The sequence below is a fragment of the Clarias gariepinus genome, chromosome 17 (assembly GCF_024256425.1).
Source record: "Clarias gariepinus isolate MV-2021 ecotype Netherlands chromosome 17, CGAR_prim_01v2, whole genome shotgun sequence".
NCBI lineage: Eukaryota > Metazoa > Chordata > Actinopteri > Siluriformes > Clariidae > Clarias > Clarias gariepinus.
The window spans coordinates 2553754-2575000 of NC_071116.1; the positions used below are offsets into that span (position 1 = coordinate 2553754).

At 37.8% G+C, this 21247-nt stretch overlaps 1 protein-coding gene across 7 annotated transcripts in view; it reads right to left on the reverse strand.

The window, feature by feature from the left end:
• Nucleotides 1-1585: 1585 nt before the first annotated feature.
• The window catches only part of gramd1ba (GRAM domain containing 1Ba), a 57592-nt gene continuing 37930 nt past the window's right edge, over nucleotides 1586-21247 (reverse strand). For 5 of the 7 annotated variants that reach the window (XM_053515847.1, XM_053515842.1, XM_053515843.1 and 2 more), the window contains 17 exons: nucleotides 20134-20154; nucleotides 14360-14444; nucleotides 13611-13714; nucleotides 13413-13508; nucleotides 13249-13329; nucleotides 13022-13137; nucleotides 11292-11469; nucleotides 10961-11141; nucleotides 10745-10888; nucleotides 10522-10640; nucleotides 10048-10190; nucleotides 9601-9704; nucleotides 8960-9163; nucleotides 8150-8240; nucleotides 6975-7082; nucleotides 6604-6724; nucleotides 1586-5190 (listed from right to left, as the gene is read on the reverse strand). In XM_053515847.1, the coding sequence (XP_053371822.1) occupies nucleotides 5101-5190; nucleotides 6604-6724; nucleotides 6975-7082; nucleotides 8150-8240; nucleotides 8960-9163; nucleotides 9601-9704; nucleotides 10048-10190; nucleotides 10522-10640; nucleotides 10745-10888; nucleotides 10961-11141; nucleotides 11292-11469; nucleotides 13022-13137; nucleotides 13249-13329; nucleotides 13413-13508; nucleotides 13611-13714; nucleotides 14360-14444; nucleotides 20134-20154 (1986 nt within the window). In that variant the 3' untranslated portion in view covers nucleotides 1586-5100. The remainder of the gene's footprint in view (nucleotides 5191-6603; nucleotides 6725-6974; nucleotides 7083-8149; nucleotides 8241-8959; nucleotides 9164-9600; nucleotides 9705-10047; nucleotides 10191-10521; nucleotides 10641-10744; nucleotides 10889-10960; nucleotides 11142-11291; nucleotides 11470-13021; nucleotides 13138-13248; nucleotides 13330-13412; nucleotides 13509-13610; nucleotides 13715-14359; nucleotides 14445-20133; nucleotides 20155-21247) is intronic. The other 2 variants (XM_053515844.1, XM_053515845.1) reach the window with 1 other exon arrangement.

Here is a 21247-nt window from a genome sequence, read left to right on the forward strand (position 1 = left end):
TCCTGCAAATATTCTTCAGTATTATTATTATTATTATTATTATTATTAATATTATTAATTAATTTAATTTTTTGTATACTTTTTTAAGGTACGTTTGGAAATAGTGAATGGTTTTGTAAATAATAATGCAGACATGAATGATAAACACACACACACACACACACACACACACACACACACACATATACACTACCGTTCAAAAGTTTGGGGTCACTTTCTAACTCCATGATGGTTCCTGATTGTTATTTCTTTCTACATTGTAAAGAAATGCTGAAGGCGTCCAAAAAATGCATTAATCTCCTTTGAACAGTTAATGGTGAGATGTTTCTGCTACTTCTGCTCTGTAAAGACTTCATAACGCCTCTAATTTCAGGTGCTGTTAATTGGTCATTTTTCAGGCTGATAACTCTAAATGAACTTCTCGTCTGTGGCAGAGGTAGGTTTTGGTCTACAAGAACTTCTTGTTGTTCTTACAAGAACTATTACAGAAAGGCTGACCTCTGTGTCTTAAAATAACAACTAACTGTTGTTTTTCTTGTTGTTACATAATTACCTAATTCCATATGTGTTATTTTATAGTTTTGAAATCTATAAAATACACAGAGACACATATGTGTGTGTGTGTGTGTATACTATATATATATATATATATATATATATATATATATATATATATATAAAACAAAATTTTTATTATTTATTTTATAATTTTATAATAGTGATTTGGTAACATATTGATAAGAAAAAAAACAAGTGTTTCTTTAATTGCACAAGATCATTTTAAGATCAGTTTTTTTTAATTATAACAAGAAGTTGATTTGACGTCATTTGTAATTTCTTAAATCCAAATTCAGCAAATACTGTGAAATCTTGACACTGATTTATTTATTTTTTGTTAGATTGTTAGGTTTCATTTTTATTTATTTATTTAGCTTAATAAAATATATGGCTGCTGGTTTTATCTTCCATCCAAAAAAACAAAAAAAACAACAACCATGTTTACTATTAATTATTAACTTTTTTGATTAAACCTTTTACCTTTACCTCAACTTTTATTACTTTATAACTCTCGGTCACATTAAGAGTCACATCTTGTGAAATGTGTTGAACCCAACCTGATTGAGCCATCTCTACCACATGGTAGATGTACACTACACTTAAAGTCATCCACTAGGTGCCTTTTAAAATCTTACTGTATGTACCATACCATGAGAAATAAAATTGGTCTAATTCCCAAAATAAAATTATATATATACTAATTAATATTAATATATACTCAAAAAACCTTTATTTTTAAATTTATACTAAAAATATTTAAGTGAAAAATGAGTCACCGTTGAGCTAGAACTTTATAGATGTACAACGGCATTCGAGTCAAACCAATCATTTATTTATTTATTACCAAAGGGTTGTGTGTGTGTGTGTGTGTGTGTGTGTATATACACGTGTGTATATGTTAATACCATGTCATGTTTTTGTAAACATTTTTAACCAGATTTTCCTTGTAACCAGAACACACACTCATTTGTATAAATCGTATCAATAGAATGTAACTCTATATTAAATGACTTGCTGACGCCAAAGCAACAGCTCTTAAATATCTTTATTCATTCCGCCTGTTTATTGATCACATAAATCTTTTTTCGATTTTTTACTCTGAAAGTATCTTTTTCAGGACCACCAGCATTTCGACCCGCGACACACTGGAGCCCTTTTCCGTACACAGGAACTATACATATACAACATGTACATCTGTTATAGTATAAGTATAAATATTTCAGCTCGATATAGGTCAATTAAAATAATAATAATAATAATAATAATAATAATAGTAATAATGATAACAATAGTAATAAAAATAACATTTAAGATTTTATGCATTTTGCAACCTGCAATACAATACCATAATTCTTGTTTTGCAGCTACAGCTCGATACTTTCATGTGCTGGGATGAAAAAAAATCGAAGGATGACGGAGCAACACGATTTTGAACAAGGAGTAACCTTAAACAAGGGGTAAGAAAGTAATGATAATATTTGGCATTCATGAGCAGCTCGCTTTTTTCTGATAAACTAACCAATTCCCTTTATTACGTCTGTCTTGAGATTTGCACAGAAGCATGCTGTGAGATATTAAATTGTAATTCTCTATCAATAACTGGACCGTTCACAGTCACGACCATGACTATTCCAAGCCCTGATAAAGCAATGAAAGCATCCGGCTGTGTTCCAATGCTGTCTTTCTTTTTTTCTTTTTTTTTTGAACACCCACTATGTTTGGATCCTTATTAAGCTACTCCAGTTATTTACCCGTTCAAGTCGTAAGGGATTGTATTGAGGAGTTAAGCAGAAGCACTTCACAAGCATTTGTGCACATAAATCAGTGAATAGTTGGCTGTAGGGGGCTGTGATGCTAACGCTGCAGTGCCAATTATTTCTCACGCAGACTTTTCCACGGTAAACATGCAACACCGGCTCTGAAAGAAATGGACATCACAGTAGTAGTTAAAAAAAAAAAAAAAAAAGAAGAAGCAGCTTTGCATTGACTCCTGGCTGGAAAATAATAAAATCAAATCAAAATTAAAAGAAAGAAAATCAACTAAAGAAACTCGACTCCTGATCGATCTCTGGTTGTTATTAATTAAACGCCCGGCTCAATATAACAAGCTGCAGGTTAAAAAAAGAGATTTGTCTATATTAGTTACATCGGAGCCCTGGATCTGGAGGTATCTTAACAGCTTTTATAGAAGCTCGAGATAAGGTTCCTCCTTCAGAAGGTTCTAGGTTCAAATCCCGGCACTGCCAGACACCATGGTTAAGACTTTGCCCAACTGTAAGGCTTTGGATATAAAGGAGTCGTTTAAATAACACTGAAAATAAATCCCACAAGCTTCCAGTTCGATCTCTCATACAGTTGTGGTTTTTTTTTTTTGTCTTTACAGTTTACTCCTTCACGTACAGTACTGTGCAAAAGTCTTAGGCACCATATTATATATATGCTGTACTAATTTTGTTATATACTGTATGTTTATCATGTCTGCATAATTATGTACAAAATCATGCAGTATTTCCATATATAACTTCAAAAAATTATAAATCAATAACATTACAGGAGAATATATGCATGGCTGTAAAGAAAAAAAATACATAGTACAAGACAGACCAGTTTTCAGATGTAAACAAAAAACATACTTTAAGCTTCTTTCTTATAAAACTGCACAAATTTGTGTCTAAAACTCCCGATTTTAAACAACGAGTTTTCAGTCCAAATATTGACTTTATTTCTATTGCTCGGTATAGAAGTTTCTTTCATGCAGAAATGTTTTCAAAAGCATCTTTGTATGTGCCTAAGACTTTTGCACAGTACTATAAGAAAACAGTTGTTAGGTTTTACTGAGCATGCTGGAGAATATGAGTTCTTCTGGTAACTTTGTCACACTCGCTCCTCTATATTTTTATCCAAATCCCAGGAGCGTACATTAGGTTGTTTGTCTTGTACTACAGTATATTTTTTTCTTTACAGCCAGCATATAAAATGGTGCCTAAGACTTTTGCACAGTCCTGTACTTCCACGACTCTCAAAGGCAACGTTAAAAAACAGACAAAATGAAAACGTATGTAGGAAAGAGAAGAGTTCTGTTCCGGGCATGTGCCGATAATCTGTTTACGTACCTATGAAATCGCTTCCTGTCCTCAGTTACTGTACGCTAAACCAGCCTCTGTGTAGTAAAAGCAGCTTGCTTGCAAGAAACCGCAAGTTGTAATTGTGACGTAACGGAAAACGTCAGGGTCAAGTTGCTTGACACCGGAGACTCCTTCCGTATGTGTTGCATAGACGTCTCCTTACAGAAAAAAAAGCGAACGAGCGGTCACTGTTACTATGGAAACAATAACGCATTAGAACGAGCACATTGATACTGAACATCAGGCCTGGTCTAATAGATGAATTAATCACTTTCTGACCAATCAGATTCAAGAATTATTTCTGACTCGCAGCAAAAATAAACAAAAGACGGTCGGTGTACTATCCATTATAATATTTGCTCCCTGATATATTTCGCCAAGTTCAGGGTTCGTTATCGTTAAGGGTACGCCGGTAACCTAGCAACAGGGTGATGTTTCGCAGTCTTTAAACCAAAGTCGAATGGATACTTAGATGTCAGAGATATCAAAGTGCTGCTTCTAAAGACAGCTTCCTCGTTAAACAAAACCAACGTTTTTTTTTTTTTTTTTTTTTTTTGGAAGTTGTGAAAAAAATAAGGAATATCGGCACATGCGTAGTTCACACACGATTTTCAAGCCTTCCATCAGCAACCAATTGTGTAACACACAAACGTGATGGACGATGAGTATAAATAAAGTTGGCAACTCAAGAATCGTGAACAAACCAGTGTTAAAACAAAACAAATGTGAACACCAGTAAATGAAAAACGGATGCAGTTTTGCAGATCACGCCGTCTGCTCGACCATTCACTGTTACAGGCAACAAAACGTTCCGATAAGAGAAACAAGCTACGCTACACACAGACAAACAAACCTGGAACTGTAACATGGACATTAATGCATAATTAGCACCATGGCACAAGCTCTCCGAGGTCCCGCCCCGATTTTTCCATGGAAGCCTCAGTAAAAAGGTAGCTCTGGCAACAAATATAGCTCTACTTATAAATTAGAAATGTGTATGTGTGTGTGTGTGTGTGTGTGTGTGTATTTATAATTATGCCTTCCACATTCTCTTATCTGTGCACGTTCGCATGTAAGATATTAGGTCAAAGGTTAACCTGGTCCCGGACTCCTAAACATAATTATTTTTTTTTTATTTAAAAAAATAAATAAATAAAGAGAGGTGATGGTGGAGGTGCCGCAGCGGAGACGTCGCTGCGTGTGCGTTTAACACTTGAATGAGTCCTTTGAACGAACGAACGAACGAACGAACAAACGACTCAGGAGTCATATTTGGGCTTGAAGATCAGGACGGTTCATTTTTGCGACGCTCAGTGAGCTGTGCTGGAGTGGAGCGGAGAGGAGCGAGGCAGCTTCTGAGGTTCCTCCACACCCTTTTATTGCACCGCGTGTCCGTTCGGCCCGAGGTCTTCGATCGTCAGTGGTAGCGGTTTCGTTTGTCCTGGGCCGCGGAGCCGTCGTCTCTCATGCTGATTCCCTTCTGCAGGTTCAGTAGCGATCCTCTCATCTGTTGAGATATGAGATGAGGTTTATATTATTATTAACACAAGGACTCATAAAGCAGACACACACTCACACAAATAATCAGTTTGGTAAATCCCAGTTATGGAAGGAGTCTCCAGTGTCAGTGCTTAGTAACATAGAGGTAAATCTGTAGCTTTGGAAGTTTCTGGGATCTAAAACAAATTCTGCAGTAAAATAAAATGCACATTTAAAAACTAAATTTGCAATCAAAAATAAAATAAAAATAGAAATGTAAAGTTCACTAAAACTAAATTTACAAACTAAATAATACAGTATTTGCATAAGTTTGTATAATGTTTTATCGTTTTAATGGTAATAATAAGCATTTCATTGCGTACATCAAAAATAAAATTTAAATTTGTTAATTATTTTCTTTTTAATTAATTCCTTTAGTTTTATTGTAGTGGAATCTGTTTAAATATCCCATTATGAGATGATCAATAAATCTAAAATGATTTTGCTAATTTAATTTAATTGTTAGGCAGATCATAAATATACTATACTGTATATGCAAATTAATATAAATAAATAAAAATTAAATTAATAGAATAGCTTGAATTTTGCCTATAAAACATTAGTTAAATGTGTTATATGGTGTTAAATATTCGAAACATTCTATTCAGCATTTCTTTTACTTTATATTGCAGAATTTTCGCCAGTTTCTCAGTAATAGTCGCCGTTTCGGGAATAGTTTAGGGCAGCTTCCCTAACGCAAATAATCCTCTAGTGGTTAGTGAAGGTACTGCAGGTGGGGTGTAAGTAAAACGTTTTAAATTTTGTAATTCAATTTTAAATCAGCTAAAATATTCATGATTCAATATTTTACGGTTAGAAAGGAACCAGGAGCTGATTTTCAAATTTCAAGTATCATAAGATTATTATTAAGATTATTAAGAATATAACTCTTCTATACCCATGTGTGTGAATGTGTTTCTTCTTTTCTTTTTCTGCAAATTTAATACCTCCTCTCTGTCGAATTCTTTCACACATGTATAAATTCGCCTTCCCTGATCTGACTTTTGGCCTTCAAAAAATGTTTAAAGGACCCGAATTGTACTTACGTAAAAAAAAAAAAAATACACCAAATCATGATGATTAGTCATCAGACGTGACTCTTTGTGTAAATGTTACTGTATGAAACACAACATTCTCCCGACCCACGATGTCAGGTCTGACTGCGTTTTTATTCCAAACGAACCCCTTTATTTATTTCCCTGGCCGAGACACTCGTACGTTACCGCAGGTCACCGGTGAAGCGTCTGAAGTGCCGCGGTAAACACGTGCTGTTTTAATTAGACAGAGGTGAAAAACAATGTTGCGTAACGGCGTCTGTTTATTTATCTGCGCTCTTTACGGTGCCATCTGCCGGCATCCGGTCTGATCTCGCCGGATTTACCTCGTCTAACAAAACCACAGACGACTTGATTATCTCCCGCCACTTCTCCAGCTCGTCGTCATGGTAACGCTGCTGCGACTCCAGAAGCTGAGCCCACTCCATCTGCGTTTGGGGAAGTTTACTGCAAAACACACACACACACACACACACACAGTCCCTATAAGCATGTTTCCTCTGTAGAACAAGTAACTTAGATTATTTTTTAATTCATTTAATTGAGATTTTGATTACAATATTGAATAAATCTTTTCTTAAACCTATAATTGATATGATTAAATAACATCAGTGGGTTCCAAGATCCTTCGTTTTCCTCCCAGTGTTTTTTTCCTCCAATGTGTGTGTATGTGTGTGTGTGTGTGAGAGAGCGGTACCTGTCGCGAGCTCGGAGGCCCTGCAGCGACACTAAGCTCTGTGTGGCCTGCTCCAGCATCCACAGCTTATAGAACAGCATCAGGTTCAGGAAAACCAGCAGCACCAGGCTGAAAAACAGAAACACAGCCACGTTAAAGGTTTCTCTCTCTCTCTCTCTCTTTCACACACACACACACACACACACACACACACACACACACAAAACCTTGCTAATGATCACACACTGACCCCTAGTGTTAGCATGCTAAACTTCATTTCTGCATCCAAATAAAAAGACTTGATACCTGACACAGATCCTACAGGACGCAATGAAGACGAGAGAGAGAGAGAGAGAGAGAGAGAGACGTGTAAAGAAAAAACAACAACAATGACAGCAGAGCAACACAAGACAAGGAACAGGGACAGACGCGGGATACGGTTCAGAGGAGACGTGGCAAATCTTATCAAATGTGACGAACAATTAGCGTAAAGATCAGGCGGTGTGTGTCGCAGGATCTACAGCTTCCTCGTTTTAAATTAAAGAGCACAATATAATACGATATTATACGATATCTTATAAGCGCGGGGTGTATCATATGGGCTAGCAAATATATATTTTTATATTAATTTAATTCTAAATTAATATAAAAGAGAGATAAAAGTGTATTTTCTAAATCATAAAATCCACAGGTTGTAAAAGTGAACGTTTTTGCTTTTTTCAATTCCTGGGACAAATTTCATTATGGTTATAAAGTCATACTTAGTTTAATTCAATTGCTTCAATTATTTTTAGGTTTTTGGTAATCATACAGTTTAAAGTACTAAATTTAATCTAGACTTTTTTGGTCTAACATGAAAATCTTTTTTTCCTCGTCATGCACAAATATACGATAAATAAATAAAAACAAGGCCATGATATTATCGCTATAATATTAATGCTAGCAGTGACTCCTTTTCATTTTGGATTATTTCCCCATAATAGCGTGCCACACCCCGTTTCATTCCACTTCAATAAACTTCTGTTTAAACCAACTGATCACTTTTACCCTGATTCACCCCGCGTCCACTAGGGGCAGTAGTGGCAGTGCAGGGAGTTAGAACCTTCCCCTCACCCTGACCTCTGACCTCTCAGTGCATGCTGTTTTGACATTAAGTTCTAGCATTAGGTATTAGTAAAGTCGTGTAATAAACTCACACGAAGCTGATGATGAGCAGGAGTTTGGAGACGCTGTAGAGAGCCAGACCTCCGGCGGCCGGGTCGGGGAAGTGCCGCGTCTGTGTGGATCCTGTGCCAAGGAGGATTATGGGAAAGAATATACAAGAAGTGGTTAAACAAGGCGGCTGAATATCTGGGATACCTGGTTAGCACCTAATGCCGAGTGCAAAAGTTAGCATCCCTTAATATAAATATAATAATAATAATAATAATACTTAGGTTGTCTTCTTTAGCAAGAGAATGCCCCGGAACTCATCCTCCACAAAAATACAAATTTTGTTAAAAATGCTTTGCTCTAACTCCTTCTTTCTTTTTACATGGTTTTAGACGGACGACAAAGACAATGGCATAAACCCCAGTGTTCAATAGCTTTGGTTGCTAAGCAACATGACACAAAGAGGATAGGGGACCAGCAGAGCAGTGTCCTAATTGTAAGCGCTTCATTGGTATAAAACCTGGTGGATTATTCAGAATACAGCTGTTGTGATCTGGTCAAAGATATAACAAACGTTTTCTATCAATCTGTAAATCGGGTTTTAAACTTATTTTTACTCCACGTTTAACCTGATTACAAAAAAAAAAAAAAAAAAAATCACTAAAACTGCGTCAAGCACATTAAGATTCATATTTCAGTGTTCCACTTGCACAGATGTTAAACTGGGTCATTCGAACCCGAGCTGTACGAGTTAATTAACTCAGGGCGTTAATCACATGGTCCCACGTCGCCGCAGATACGCGACACGTGTCCTGGATGATTTATGCGCTGGCGCGAAAGCTGAGAGCTCGAACCTGGGACGTGTTTGATGCGCTGGATGACCTCGTCATCCTCGGCGGTGGTGATGGCGCTCAGCTCCTCGTCCATGTGCTGCGGCCGGAGGTGAGCCGTCGCCCGTTTCCGGTGTCGCCTCATCGTGGACGAGCGCGTCGCTTTGGTTTTGGGAGATGGTCTGTGGGGTTCGTTGAGCACGACTTCCACTTTGCTCAGCTCCAGTTCTGCAAACACACACACACACACACACACACACACACACACACACACACACACACACACACATACACACAATTAATACAGCTACATCTAAATTAATCCAAATCTACAGCTAACCTTCATTTAATGATCACAATGGAAACAGTCCAGCTCTTTGAGTTTAGACAAAATGCAGCAACTACAGGAACACCATGGACAATGTGGAAAATCAGCCCACATGTCATGTCTTTGGACTTTAGAAGGAAACCAAAGGAACCCTGAAAAAACTAATAAAGCATTAGGAGGGCGTGCAAACTCCACATACACAGAGCAGAGCGATCATTCGAACCCCCATCCCTGGCGGTTTGAGGCAACCGTGCTAAACAATAAGCCACCGCGCCAACTTTATAATGCTAATAAAATAAAAACTATTTTATAATAATGGACTCCGAAGCGTACTCACCTAAATGTCTAAAATATTCATCGAGGCCACTCCAGAAGTTTCTCTCAATAAAGCCCTTGACGAGACCCCAAGGCTGTTTTCTGTAGCGTAACTCTGTGGAAACCCTGCAGGAACAAAACATCACACAAGGCGCCATAATGTAACACAACATTTATTCGCATTTAGGACCCTGGAATATATATATATATATATATATATATATATACTCTTATTTTATAAATAAGGTTCAGATTTCTAGATAAGGTTTAAATATGAAATGAAAGTCTTTAACTAAAGAGGGTTAGATTGTGGTGTCCTACCCAGTTATAACCACTGGAGGGCGATATGGCACGACAACCGGAATGATCTGATGTCTAATGGTGTTTAATGACATCATGGCTAAACATTACGGTGTTAGAAGATGCTATTTGTGTGCTGTTTTATTCTCTGTAGCCTCTTCTATCTCACCTTAATCTGCATTTGTTCTTAGCCACCCTTGTTAGCATGTAGCGGTTGAGCGTGTAGAAGTAGTCGTGATAAGGGACGTCATGGGTGATGACTTCGGCATCCACGATGTAGCACTCGGTCTCCTGGCTGGCTTTGTACAGGGTCTAGGGAGAAAAAAAAGACATAAGACTTTGATTAAAGTTTTAATTTAGGTCTAAGAGATATTTCTTGAAACTTTCACATCACTGTTGCTCATTAAACAAGTTCTTTTCCTCTTGAAATCAACAACAAATCAGATTTAAGTCTTCAAAAATGTGAAGGGACACAGATGGACTTTTGGTAATTTATCAGCAGGAACAAAAACGTCAAAAAAAAATCTGGGATTTTTTCCCCAGGTGCTGTCTAGCCTGATTCTAAGCTCCGTCTCTCAAAACTTCAAAACTGAATTCTCCCACAACTAAACAAAATCCTTTGGTTAAAACCTGTATATGCTACCTGAGTCTCAGTGACTGTAGCGGTTTTTGGAGCCAGGGGATTGGTGATGGAGATGGTATACATGATCTCTCTGCTCTGGTCTCCCGTCTCCTCCTTCTTCCATGGACGATACACCACACCTGCCGAGTACATCACAGATCAAGCGTAAAAAAAAACAGAACTTTAAGTTCAGTCCTGATATACACACAGAAAGTGATGAACCGTTCGGATAAACCGTTCTCACCGGAGAAGCGCCGTAGCTCCAGGAAGTCCTGCATGAACTGCGACTCGGTGAAGAGGAGATCATATAGCTTGTCCACGCTAAACTTGTACACCTCGTTGATGTACAGCTTCCCATTTAAATCGTCGTGGAAAGCCTGGACTTCTCCTGAGGAAAGAAACAGTGTGAGTTGTGTGAAAGCGCTCTGGGACGCTACGGGATCGTCGTGATCGCGCTTACCATCATCATGGGTTTCCGACGAGTCGCTTAGCTCGGTTGGAAGATCCTCGTTGTCGTTGAAGTCAAGCGACGGCGATGGTGCAGGACCACTGGATTTGGACAGCTTGTTCTCTGGTAAAGGCAGACTTAGGAGATCTTCAGGAAGACAAGCAGAAAACTCCTCATCTGGTGGAACGTCATACTAGACAAAAATATCAAGCATCAGATGCTATTTACTGACCAGGTCCCTGCCAAAAACAACAGTCATGAATATGATTCTCGGTGGTAAGCTTAGATGCTTGAATTGTACATCCTTTGCATCAAGTGTGTGTGGTTCTTGTGTGGTTCTCACATGACCAGGGGTGTCGCCGCTGCCCGAAGAAGGGATGTTATTGCTGGTGAAGGATTTCTCGGGCAGCTGCGGACTCGTGTCAACTTTGACCTCTGGGGTTTTGGTGCACACGTCCTGGGCCTCATTGTCCTCAGGTGGGATCTCCTCACAGTACCTGCACCAGGGAGGGGGGCAACAGCTGGAGGTAAAGATTATCAGCTCGAGGAGACAAAGCGACACTCTTAGACATATAACAGGGTACTGTGGTGAGAGCTGGAGGTTGTCCTAACATGGGTGTTATAACCTTGGGTAAACAGGCTGAATACCAACACTTCAAGCTTGGAATTATGAAGACTGACTCAAGGAGGTATTTGGGATGGGTTTTAAACGTTACCTTCTTGAAGGAATGCATAAATAATTGCAATGGACCAATTATGTCCTCAAATCACAATTCATAGATAAATATTTTTTTATTTGAATGGATGATATATAGATGGTGGAAGATTTCATGGAAAGATGATCTAAAAGATTAACGGATTGATGGATAAATGTTTGTTTTTATTGACAGATGAATTAATAAATAGATGGAGGGATTTATGTATGTTTCTTGGAAGGGTGGAGAGAGCTTCGGTGGACAGATGGATCAATAAACATTGTTTGAATGCTTTACTTTTTAATGGCCAGATGGCTGGTTGAAAGGCTGGAGAAACAAAATAAGCCCGTGTCAAAAGATTACATAAAGTGCACAAAATATGGATTTTCTGACTGATTTGATTTGAAAAATAATAATAATAACAAATAAGGGGTGTTCAAGTCAAAGTGGGACTTCTGACTGTCCAGAATAACAACACAGTTATGAAAGTAAAAACTCCCTTTATTTCTCCATATAATCTCCTGCTACACTAATGCACTTATCCCAGTGTCTCACTAGTGCTTGGACACCAGCAAGGTAGGGATTTTTCTCATTATACCGGAGCCATGGTTGGACTGCCTGGTTCCTCCAAGGAACTCCTTTAATGGCCCAAAGATTTGGAAAGGATTTGGAGCGAGGTCAGGACTATACAGGGGTTGTGGCAATAACTCCCAGCCGAGTTCCTGTAATGTGCCAGTGATGTTGGTAAATGATTGCATGTAAAGTTCCCTTAGACAGATGCGTCTCTTCTGCAAGTTGGTGATAAGTAATACGTCGATTTAGCATTCCATTTGCTCAATTTCAAAAATTTCATTACGGTTTGCCTTGAAATCCTTTCGTAGATAAATTACCTCTGGATGAATGGAGGAATGCATATAGATGGATGAATAGACGGATGTATGGACAAACAGACGGGTAGATTTTTTGAATAGTTGGATGGTAGATTAATGAATGCATGGAGAAATGGATTTAATTCATGGATTTAACTTTAATGTTAAGTTTCAACTGGTATCTGTATTGCATCATCAGCCAGGTGGACAACTCAGGCTTATATCCTAGTGTGATGGATGGACGGGTATAGTGTTCAAATGAATGAATGGATGTGTAGATGGATGGTAGATAAATGGATACATAGACAGATAAATCTGACTGTAATGCCACAGTAAGTTTCAACCTGTATTTATACTACATCAACCAGGCTCTTATCTTAGAGTCGACAAACGAATGGATTAATGGATGAATAAACAAATGGATGGATAAGTAGATTGTTGGAAAAGTTGATGGCCGTGTATGAACCAGGCATCACATTTTTATAAATGTGGTAGGAGGCAAAACTCACCCCATGGTGTTAAAGTCATCGTCTGGGGGCACATAATCCTCATCATCACTCGTCAAGCCCAGCTCATTCCCGTAGCACTGATGGACAAAATGCCATAGCTCTTTGGGACACAAGGGCTATCCAGCAAAGACAGAGGGAAAAAAATGCACTGATATAGCAAAGAAAAGAAATCTCTAGTGATTTCTTGTACATTAACAGTTCTCTGCTGCATGCTGGATGTGGCTAACCTTGTCCAGGAGAGCGTTCTGCCAAAGACGGAACATCATCATGTAGGTCCGATCCCGGGCACCAAATGAGGTAAAAAAGTGCTGCAAAAGAAAACGATGATGTTTCAAAAAGGAGTGGTGTAGAAAAAAAAAGTTCAGTCAGTTTAGTCAGAAATGAAGAGTACCTTCTCGTTGTCAGTACACAGCTGGATTGCATTGGGGATGAGACGTGCCGTCTTTTCTTTAGTCATGGAACAGATGTCCTTTAGACGTACCATCAGCTACATAAACACAGAGGTAATTCATGAAGACTGACCATGAGCGAATCATGCACAAATAGAAGAAGAAGAACAACAAATAATATCAAACAAATGAATAAACACCAGTGTTTCCCAGCGGAAGATGTTGCTGTAGAAGCAAATCCAGTTTTCTGAGAGGTAGAGGCGACCCTGAAGGAGGATATCTCTCTGCAGGGCACATGAGTAGTCTGGCAGGAGGAAGGTCAAAGGACAAAGGTCAGAGCTTGATCTAGAGGGGTCAAGCTAAAAGATAGTCTGTAAAAGTTCACGTATCTCAGGGCGTCTTGTGCTCAATCAATCAGAATCTGTATCTTCTACCAAAATGCACCAATATCCCGATATATAAACTGTATCCTTATTGCTGGTCATTTCCTGTAAACACTGTAACCATAGTTGGTTAAGTGCTCTAGTGACCGACAGGGAACTACTTGGAACCTTCCAGAAAAAAAAAAACAACAACAGTAAGACACCATTAAGGTCCTTTCTAAAACATTTTAAATCTTTTACCCAATTCAGGACACAATTCTGATTTTTCTTTGCTTCATCGTGGGATTCTGGATTCTATCCCAGGAACACTGTGGACAAGGCAGGTGTTATTACCTGGATGCACCACCAGGACACGACAGGGCACCAGGCAAACACACATACACAGTTGGAGGCAATTTAGAGTTGCCAATCCACCTACTGACAGGTTCTTGGGAGGTGAGAATGAATCATGGAGCAGAACCTGGAGGGAACTCATACTGATGCAGAACTCAGCATGTACAGTAATCTGAGAGAGGGTGGACCGGCACTCCATGAGTTTTCTACTGAATCGCTGCTCTCCCACTCACCGACAATGAGGCGTTCAGTGTCAGGTAGCTGCTTGAAGAGTTTCCTGAAGTCCTCATTGCGTTGCTTATACGTAGGTGACAACACCTGAGAGAGGTAAAAATTACAGAGCTTGGAAGACATCGGGACTACAACAGGATGTTCTAGGATCTACAGCAGGGATCTTCAGGTCCAGTCCTGGAGAGCCAGTGTCCCACATAGTTTGGTGATTCTTCTGCTTAAACACAGTTGATTTAACTAACCTGTTAATTACCAGGATTGGTGGGTGGGTTCAGGTGTTGAAGAATTGACACTGGATCTCCAAGACTGAAGTTGAAGATCCCTGATCTAAAAGAGAAATATAACACAGTGGTCTGTGGAGATAATCACTATATAACATCACGTGATATCCAACATGGACATTTTGTAATATGCTCATGATGAGTGGTATGGGAGGCATGAACTGCTTGTAAGGTATCTACAGTGCATCTGGAAAGTATGAAAAAATCAAATGTACAACCAGTTGTAGAAACATCTCAAGGATGATCAGTGGAAACAGGAAGCACCTGAGCTCAATTTTGAGTGTCATGGCAAAGGCTATAAATACTTTTGTACATGTGATTTATTAATTTTTAATACATTTGCAAATATGTCAATCAATAATTTTTTGAGAAAAATAGTAACTTGAATCCATTTTGAAATAAGGCTGTAACATATCAGAATGTGGAAAAAGTGATGTGCTGTGAATACTTTCTGGATGAACTGTATGTGTTGTTGTTGGTTAAGTTTTTTTATTCGTATTTGTAAGCTTTTTCAAAAGTCTTTCTCAAAACCCAGCAGAGCTTCCTGAAAAAAAAATGATTTAAATGAGTCTGGTTCACCAAACGTTAAGCTTTGTGAGTTCGAAAATTCTACAGTAAAGAGAAATGACACCCAATTGCTCCAGAGCGACATGCATTCACTCTTGAGTCAGAGCGTTGGCACTTTTATGAGCTACTATAAAAAAGCCATAACTCCACCATTTGTGTTTCCTCGCTGATCACTTACTGCTGGAACTTTCTCAAACTCCCATTCCCACTGAGTCCAACAATACCGGAGTCCTTCAGGGTGCTGAAGCGTCTCCCAATCGCACAGCAAGTTCGCCGCACTCTCCATGCTGACCATTTCTGTCGGTTCAAATAAAGAACGCTCACAAGGGGTTTCCACCACAGCTGTTAACCCAGCTGATTGATGGCAGCTACTTTAGTCGGGTCAAAGATCTATCTTCCTGGAGGACAGCTTTTTCTAGTTGCTGTGTCGAGGCTGAGCCCAGCCTCTGGAGAACGACACAGAACTCAAATGACCCTGGGTAACCTCGTTAAACTTCTGGTGGCATGCCATCTGTCATTGGCCAGTCCAGGAGCAGCAGTTCTCTATGCGGGTTCAGGAAACCGCAGAACAACCAAGGAAGCTTGAAATCCTGTAGATAAATCCATCCTGAACTTTCAGCGGAAACCCTATACAATGTATGGGCGAATGAAAAGTACTTCTTGTTGCTAGATCTTTTCCCAAATTAAGAGGCAAGTTTTTGGCAGACGACCAGGAATACCTTCAAGCATGGTTAGAAGGAAGCAGCATGCAAGAAGCCCGAAAAAGCAAACATGATCACGCTTCATTGGTAGATAAATAAAATCCCACTTTCTTTAAATGAAGATGCTTCCATTGACTCGTCAGTCATCTTGTCAGTGAACCCTTTAAACTCTGCTTGTTGGAGTGCAGTCCTCTAAGCATCAACTTTTGCACAGTTTTGAACAGTGATGGTTTCATCCACGCGTCAAAGGAAAGAAACTGCTGGAGTAGATAATATTAAAAGTAAAAATAATCCCTTTTGGAAAAGCCTTAATTCCTTGAAGAGGGGCAAGGTCGGGGAATCGGTGCTCTCTTGCAAAAGAAACAAGAAAAACAGGCAAAACAACAGCTTTGCCTAGTGCTCTTGCAAGTTTCCTAGAAAACAACAGCGGAGGATGGGAGGAGGCACTTACTCGCCGAATGTTTGTGTGCTGAAGAAAGAGTTGAAGGAATTGGGTGGGGGGAATGGGTTAGCCTTGAACCAATCCAAAAACCAGCAGAGTCCAGAGAAGGGGCCGTGGTGTAAAAGTCTGCTCCCTGCTGCAGGACAGTCACACCTACTTCCACCCTGAAGCAACACTGAGATTTACGGTGACGCCCCCCTCGTGTGTGCCCCCTTACCGAATTCTAAGTTTTTTTTTCTAGGAATTCCTTTTCCCCTCCAGCTTTTAGGAACACAGGAACCTCGTGTACTGACAAGAGAAGACCGTGGTTGAAAACGCTCTAGCCCCCGTACCATCCCCGACCTCGTGCTTTCTCACCAACCCGGCCAAACTGCCTGCAGTTTCTTCTCGGTAGACAAATTCATGTTAGTAACGTGTCCAGAGAACAACAACCTTGACTTCTGGGATCTTATGAGTAACAGTTTCTGGACCTTCATAAATATGCCCCAGTCAGAGTATTGTTTGGGATTTTAACCATTCTGTCTGCAGTTCCTCAGCAAGGTGAATAAACCCTAGTAACCCCTTCTCTATGAAGAAAGGGTCTGGGGGAGGTTCATTCCAAAGGGTTGCATATCTCTCTCTCTCTCTCTCTCTCTCACACACACACACACACACACACACTTACACAGACACAAACACAAACATACAAGGGTGAATGAACTCTAGTAAGCCTTTCTTCAAGAGGAAAGGCTCTGGGGGAGGTTCAGGCCATAGAAAATCACAACAGTCTCATTTTCCTCCATTCTTCTTCTTCCATCCCATGTTCAACTTGTTCCAAAGAACATATAAGTCTTTGTTTATATTTTATTACTCCGTCGAGAATTTATCTTCTTTTAAAAAGTAACAGGGTTTTATTGTATTCCTAAATGAAACCTGTTGTTCATCTGGTGATCCTTTCTTTAAAGGCTTTAAATGCGCTTTAATTCCCTTTCCAACCATAACATCTGCTTACAAGACACAGTGCTACAGTACCAACCGCACCGTACTGAACTCCACTAAATCTGATTCACATCTGAATGGCTGACCCGCTCTAAAGATTCTATTGTGTAGAGTTTATGAGGTCAAAAAGACCAGGATGTCCTAATCATGTCTGTAAGATCGCAGATGCTTCTGCAGCTTTAAACAGGAAAAAAAACAAAGTGGAGGAGAACCTTGTGTAAAAACCAGCATTACACACCCGTGCAAAGAATTTGATCCTGAACCTTATTGCAGATGAATGTAAGCCAGAACCTGAATCACCACGTAATCTCGAAACGCCGGAGACCTGCAATGCGACCGCCTACGTTTGTTTAACGAGTTAGTCCAACTTGTTGTGAACTGGAGAGCAAAACCACCTGGTGCATGTACTCTCAAAAAAAAAACAAGATTCCCCAAGGAGCAGTTAGTCAGAGCTCCTACTTGGAACTTTTTGTCAGGTTTTTGTACACAGAACAACCTGTTAGAGTGCAAGATGAAATTTATTTTTTTAATAATCTACCAAATCATTAAAAATGCTCTCTGCTTTATGTTGTTAATGTAATAATTATATGTAATTTATATTGTTCTATGTAATATATATATATATATATATTTTTTTTTTTTTTTAAATAAAGCGCAATAAGGCATACAGTTATGCAAGGCTTATTTATTATGCTGGAAATATGAGACGCGTTCAAGTCAAACCGGGACATTTCTGGTGAATGGAGGCATAGAAGTGATTGGCATTTACAGGAGACTTCAAACACGGTACGGTGATGAGACTCTTAGCCGCAGTAAAACATTTGAACCATTCATAGATGGTCCTTGCCGAGGTGGCTCAGAGCCTCACTGCAGTCAGTAACAACACCACCTGCACATTACAGGAACTCAGCTAGGCGTTATTGCCACATCCCCTGTACCGTCCTGACCTCAGTCTAAGACATTTCCACATGTTTGGGTCACTAAAGGAGTTCCTGGGAGGCCAGTGTTTGAGACATAAAGCAGGCTTTTACTGTATGTGCACTCATGGCTCCGTTGTACTGAGAAAGCTTTCTGCTTTGATGTTGTCCAAGCACTAGTGAAATCCTGGGATTAGTGCGTTAGTGTAGAGAAATAAAGAGCAGTTGGTTTTACTCTCATAACTGTGTTCTGTTATTCTGCACCTAAAGTCCCAGTTTGACCTAAACACCCTTGTATGTGTGTATATACTGTATATATGACCTGTGCTTAACTATGACTAACCACAGCCTGTAAGTATCCTGTTTCCTGCTGACATGCTTTAACAGGATATACAGTTTACCGCTTAGCTTCTGTTTCATATAATCTAAAAGAAATTAATGAATTAATAATAAATAAATCCAGAGGCATTTATAATTATAATAGATCTGAAAACCAAAAATAGTATAATTAAGATATAATATATGGTTAATACACGCTTTTAGCATTATATACATTTTCAAGATTTATGGTTTAAGGTTTGCACTTTAAGTCCTTTATTATGATGTCTTAAAGTCTGTTATTTATTTATTCATTAATTAATTCATTATTATGATTATTTTGTGGTGTAGCAACAATTTTAACTGTAAACATGGATGTCTTTAAAACAAAAAAAATATTTTCAGGAGTGTTTGTGAAACTCTCGCACGCGTGTAAACAGTACGAGTCCATTCTCGGCCAACGCGAACCCGAGTGCCGCGACTCTTAACAATGCCCTGGTTGTCTCGGCGTCCTCTACAGCTCATTACGACCGAGAGACAAAACAACACTCTGGTCCTCAATGCTGACTCTCTGACTTCCACATTCTCACGGGAAAGAAAACCTGACCGGCTGAAGGTCTCGAGACAAGAACTTGCATCTGGCTTACAAACAAAAAGCGAACTCGTGCCAAGAATAAAGTCACGCTTCCACACCTGACCAAGTCTGACCCAAGAGATCACCCTGACGGTTAGATACAGATGTTTCTTTACTATTTTTTGTAATTTATAAATACTATACGCACTGCAAAAACAATTACAATTTAGTAAAAATATCTTCTATTTTAAAAATATTTTATTAGAGAATCTATTCTAAAGTATTCTTTATTTAGAATTTCTAAATATAAGAATTATAACAAACCAGCTAAAAAATTCTTAGTCTTTTCCTAAAGATGCGTAACTAAAGCTTAAACATTAATTTCTGAAAATAAGCAAAAGTATCTGACAAAAGAGCAAAAAAATAAATAAATATGGAATTTAAGCATAATATGTCCAAAATAGGCTTAAATATCTTGTATTTGGTATATCTGAAATAAAATAAATAATAATAATAATAATAATAAAAAATATATATATATATATATATATATATATATTTCACTCACTAAAGTTCCTATTTCTAGGTTGATAATTATTATCACACCCTAATTTTAATTAAAAAAAAAAGAATAAATAAATAAAAAATAAAGGTATAAAAAAAATTTAAATAATACTTTTATCAAATAAACATTAATATTGAAAAAAAATTAAGTTTTACATTTAATGAATTTATTTTACAAAAGTGATATACTTATCAAAGATTTTTTTTCTAGCAACCAAAAACTTTACATACATATGGTTTTACATATACAGTACATATTTGGCAAATATATTAAAATATGCATCTTGTACTTGCACAAATACTTTAAAATATTTTTTTAAATGTATTAATTATTTTTTATAAATGCTTTGTAAAGTGGCAAGAGTTCCATCTCAGAAAAAGGCAGAATTCTACAATGAAACAGTAACACAGAAAAAGAAGGAATTCTGACTTACGTTGTACCAGCTTTGACTTTTCTGTTCGTTCGTTGTCAGATGAGTGAAAAATTAATAATAAAAAAAGAGAGAGAAGAAAATCATTAGGTTTAGACAGAACCAAAACACAAGTACAAGTACAGAGTGATGACGACAGGGTTCAGTTTCAGACCTGCACGTATACCTGTGTGTTCTTCTGTTAACATCTGCAACAGCAGCACAAGAACAGCTCCAGATGTGAGTAAAGCACAGGTACAGGTGCAGATGTGCAACCAAAAGAGGGCAGTGTTGCGAAGTGACAGTGTAGGATGGGCTCAAGCGAGCATAAAGCCGTTTAAAAGCAACTGTTACTGAACACGATTATATTCTATCATATTAATAATATATTTTTACACATGATCAGTAGGAGAGAAAATAAAAAGTTGAATAAAAGAGAAATTAAATGATTAATTGTTATAGATAATCACATTTGAAAAGAAAAAAAAATAGGAAAGATATCACATTACATGATTTCATAATGATTATGATGTAAAAGGAGGTAAAGGATAAATCATAAGGCTATTAACCAAAAATTCAGTTAAATTATACATGTAATAAAAAAATCAATAATGTTTATACTTTTTTATACCCATTACAACTTTCTATAATTTGTATTTCTTTTAGAGTTTATTTTTTCTACTACTACTACTACTACTACTACTAATAATAATAATAATAATAATTGTAATAATAATAATAATAATAATAATAATAATTGTAGTAATAATAATAATAATAAGAAGAAGAATTGTAATAATAAATATAATAATCAATAAGAATACACAATAGTTAACAAATAATAATCAGCTGGTATTTAACAACAAATTGTCTATCATTTATAAATATATATTTTTATGAGCTGCTAATTAGTTATTAATATTTAGAACATACATGTAACATGTTAAAACCATCCGAATATAATAATAAGTTAATAATATAATAATATAATAAATTGTTTCTTAAAATCAAATAATCACTCAGGTGTGTGTGTGTGTGTGTGTGTGTGTAAGCAAATGATTATTACCAATAAGTAGTTAAACAAATGTATTACACCCCCACTGGGGGGCGCTATTTCCTCCTAATGCTTTTTTTTTTT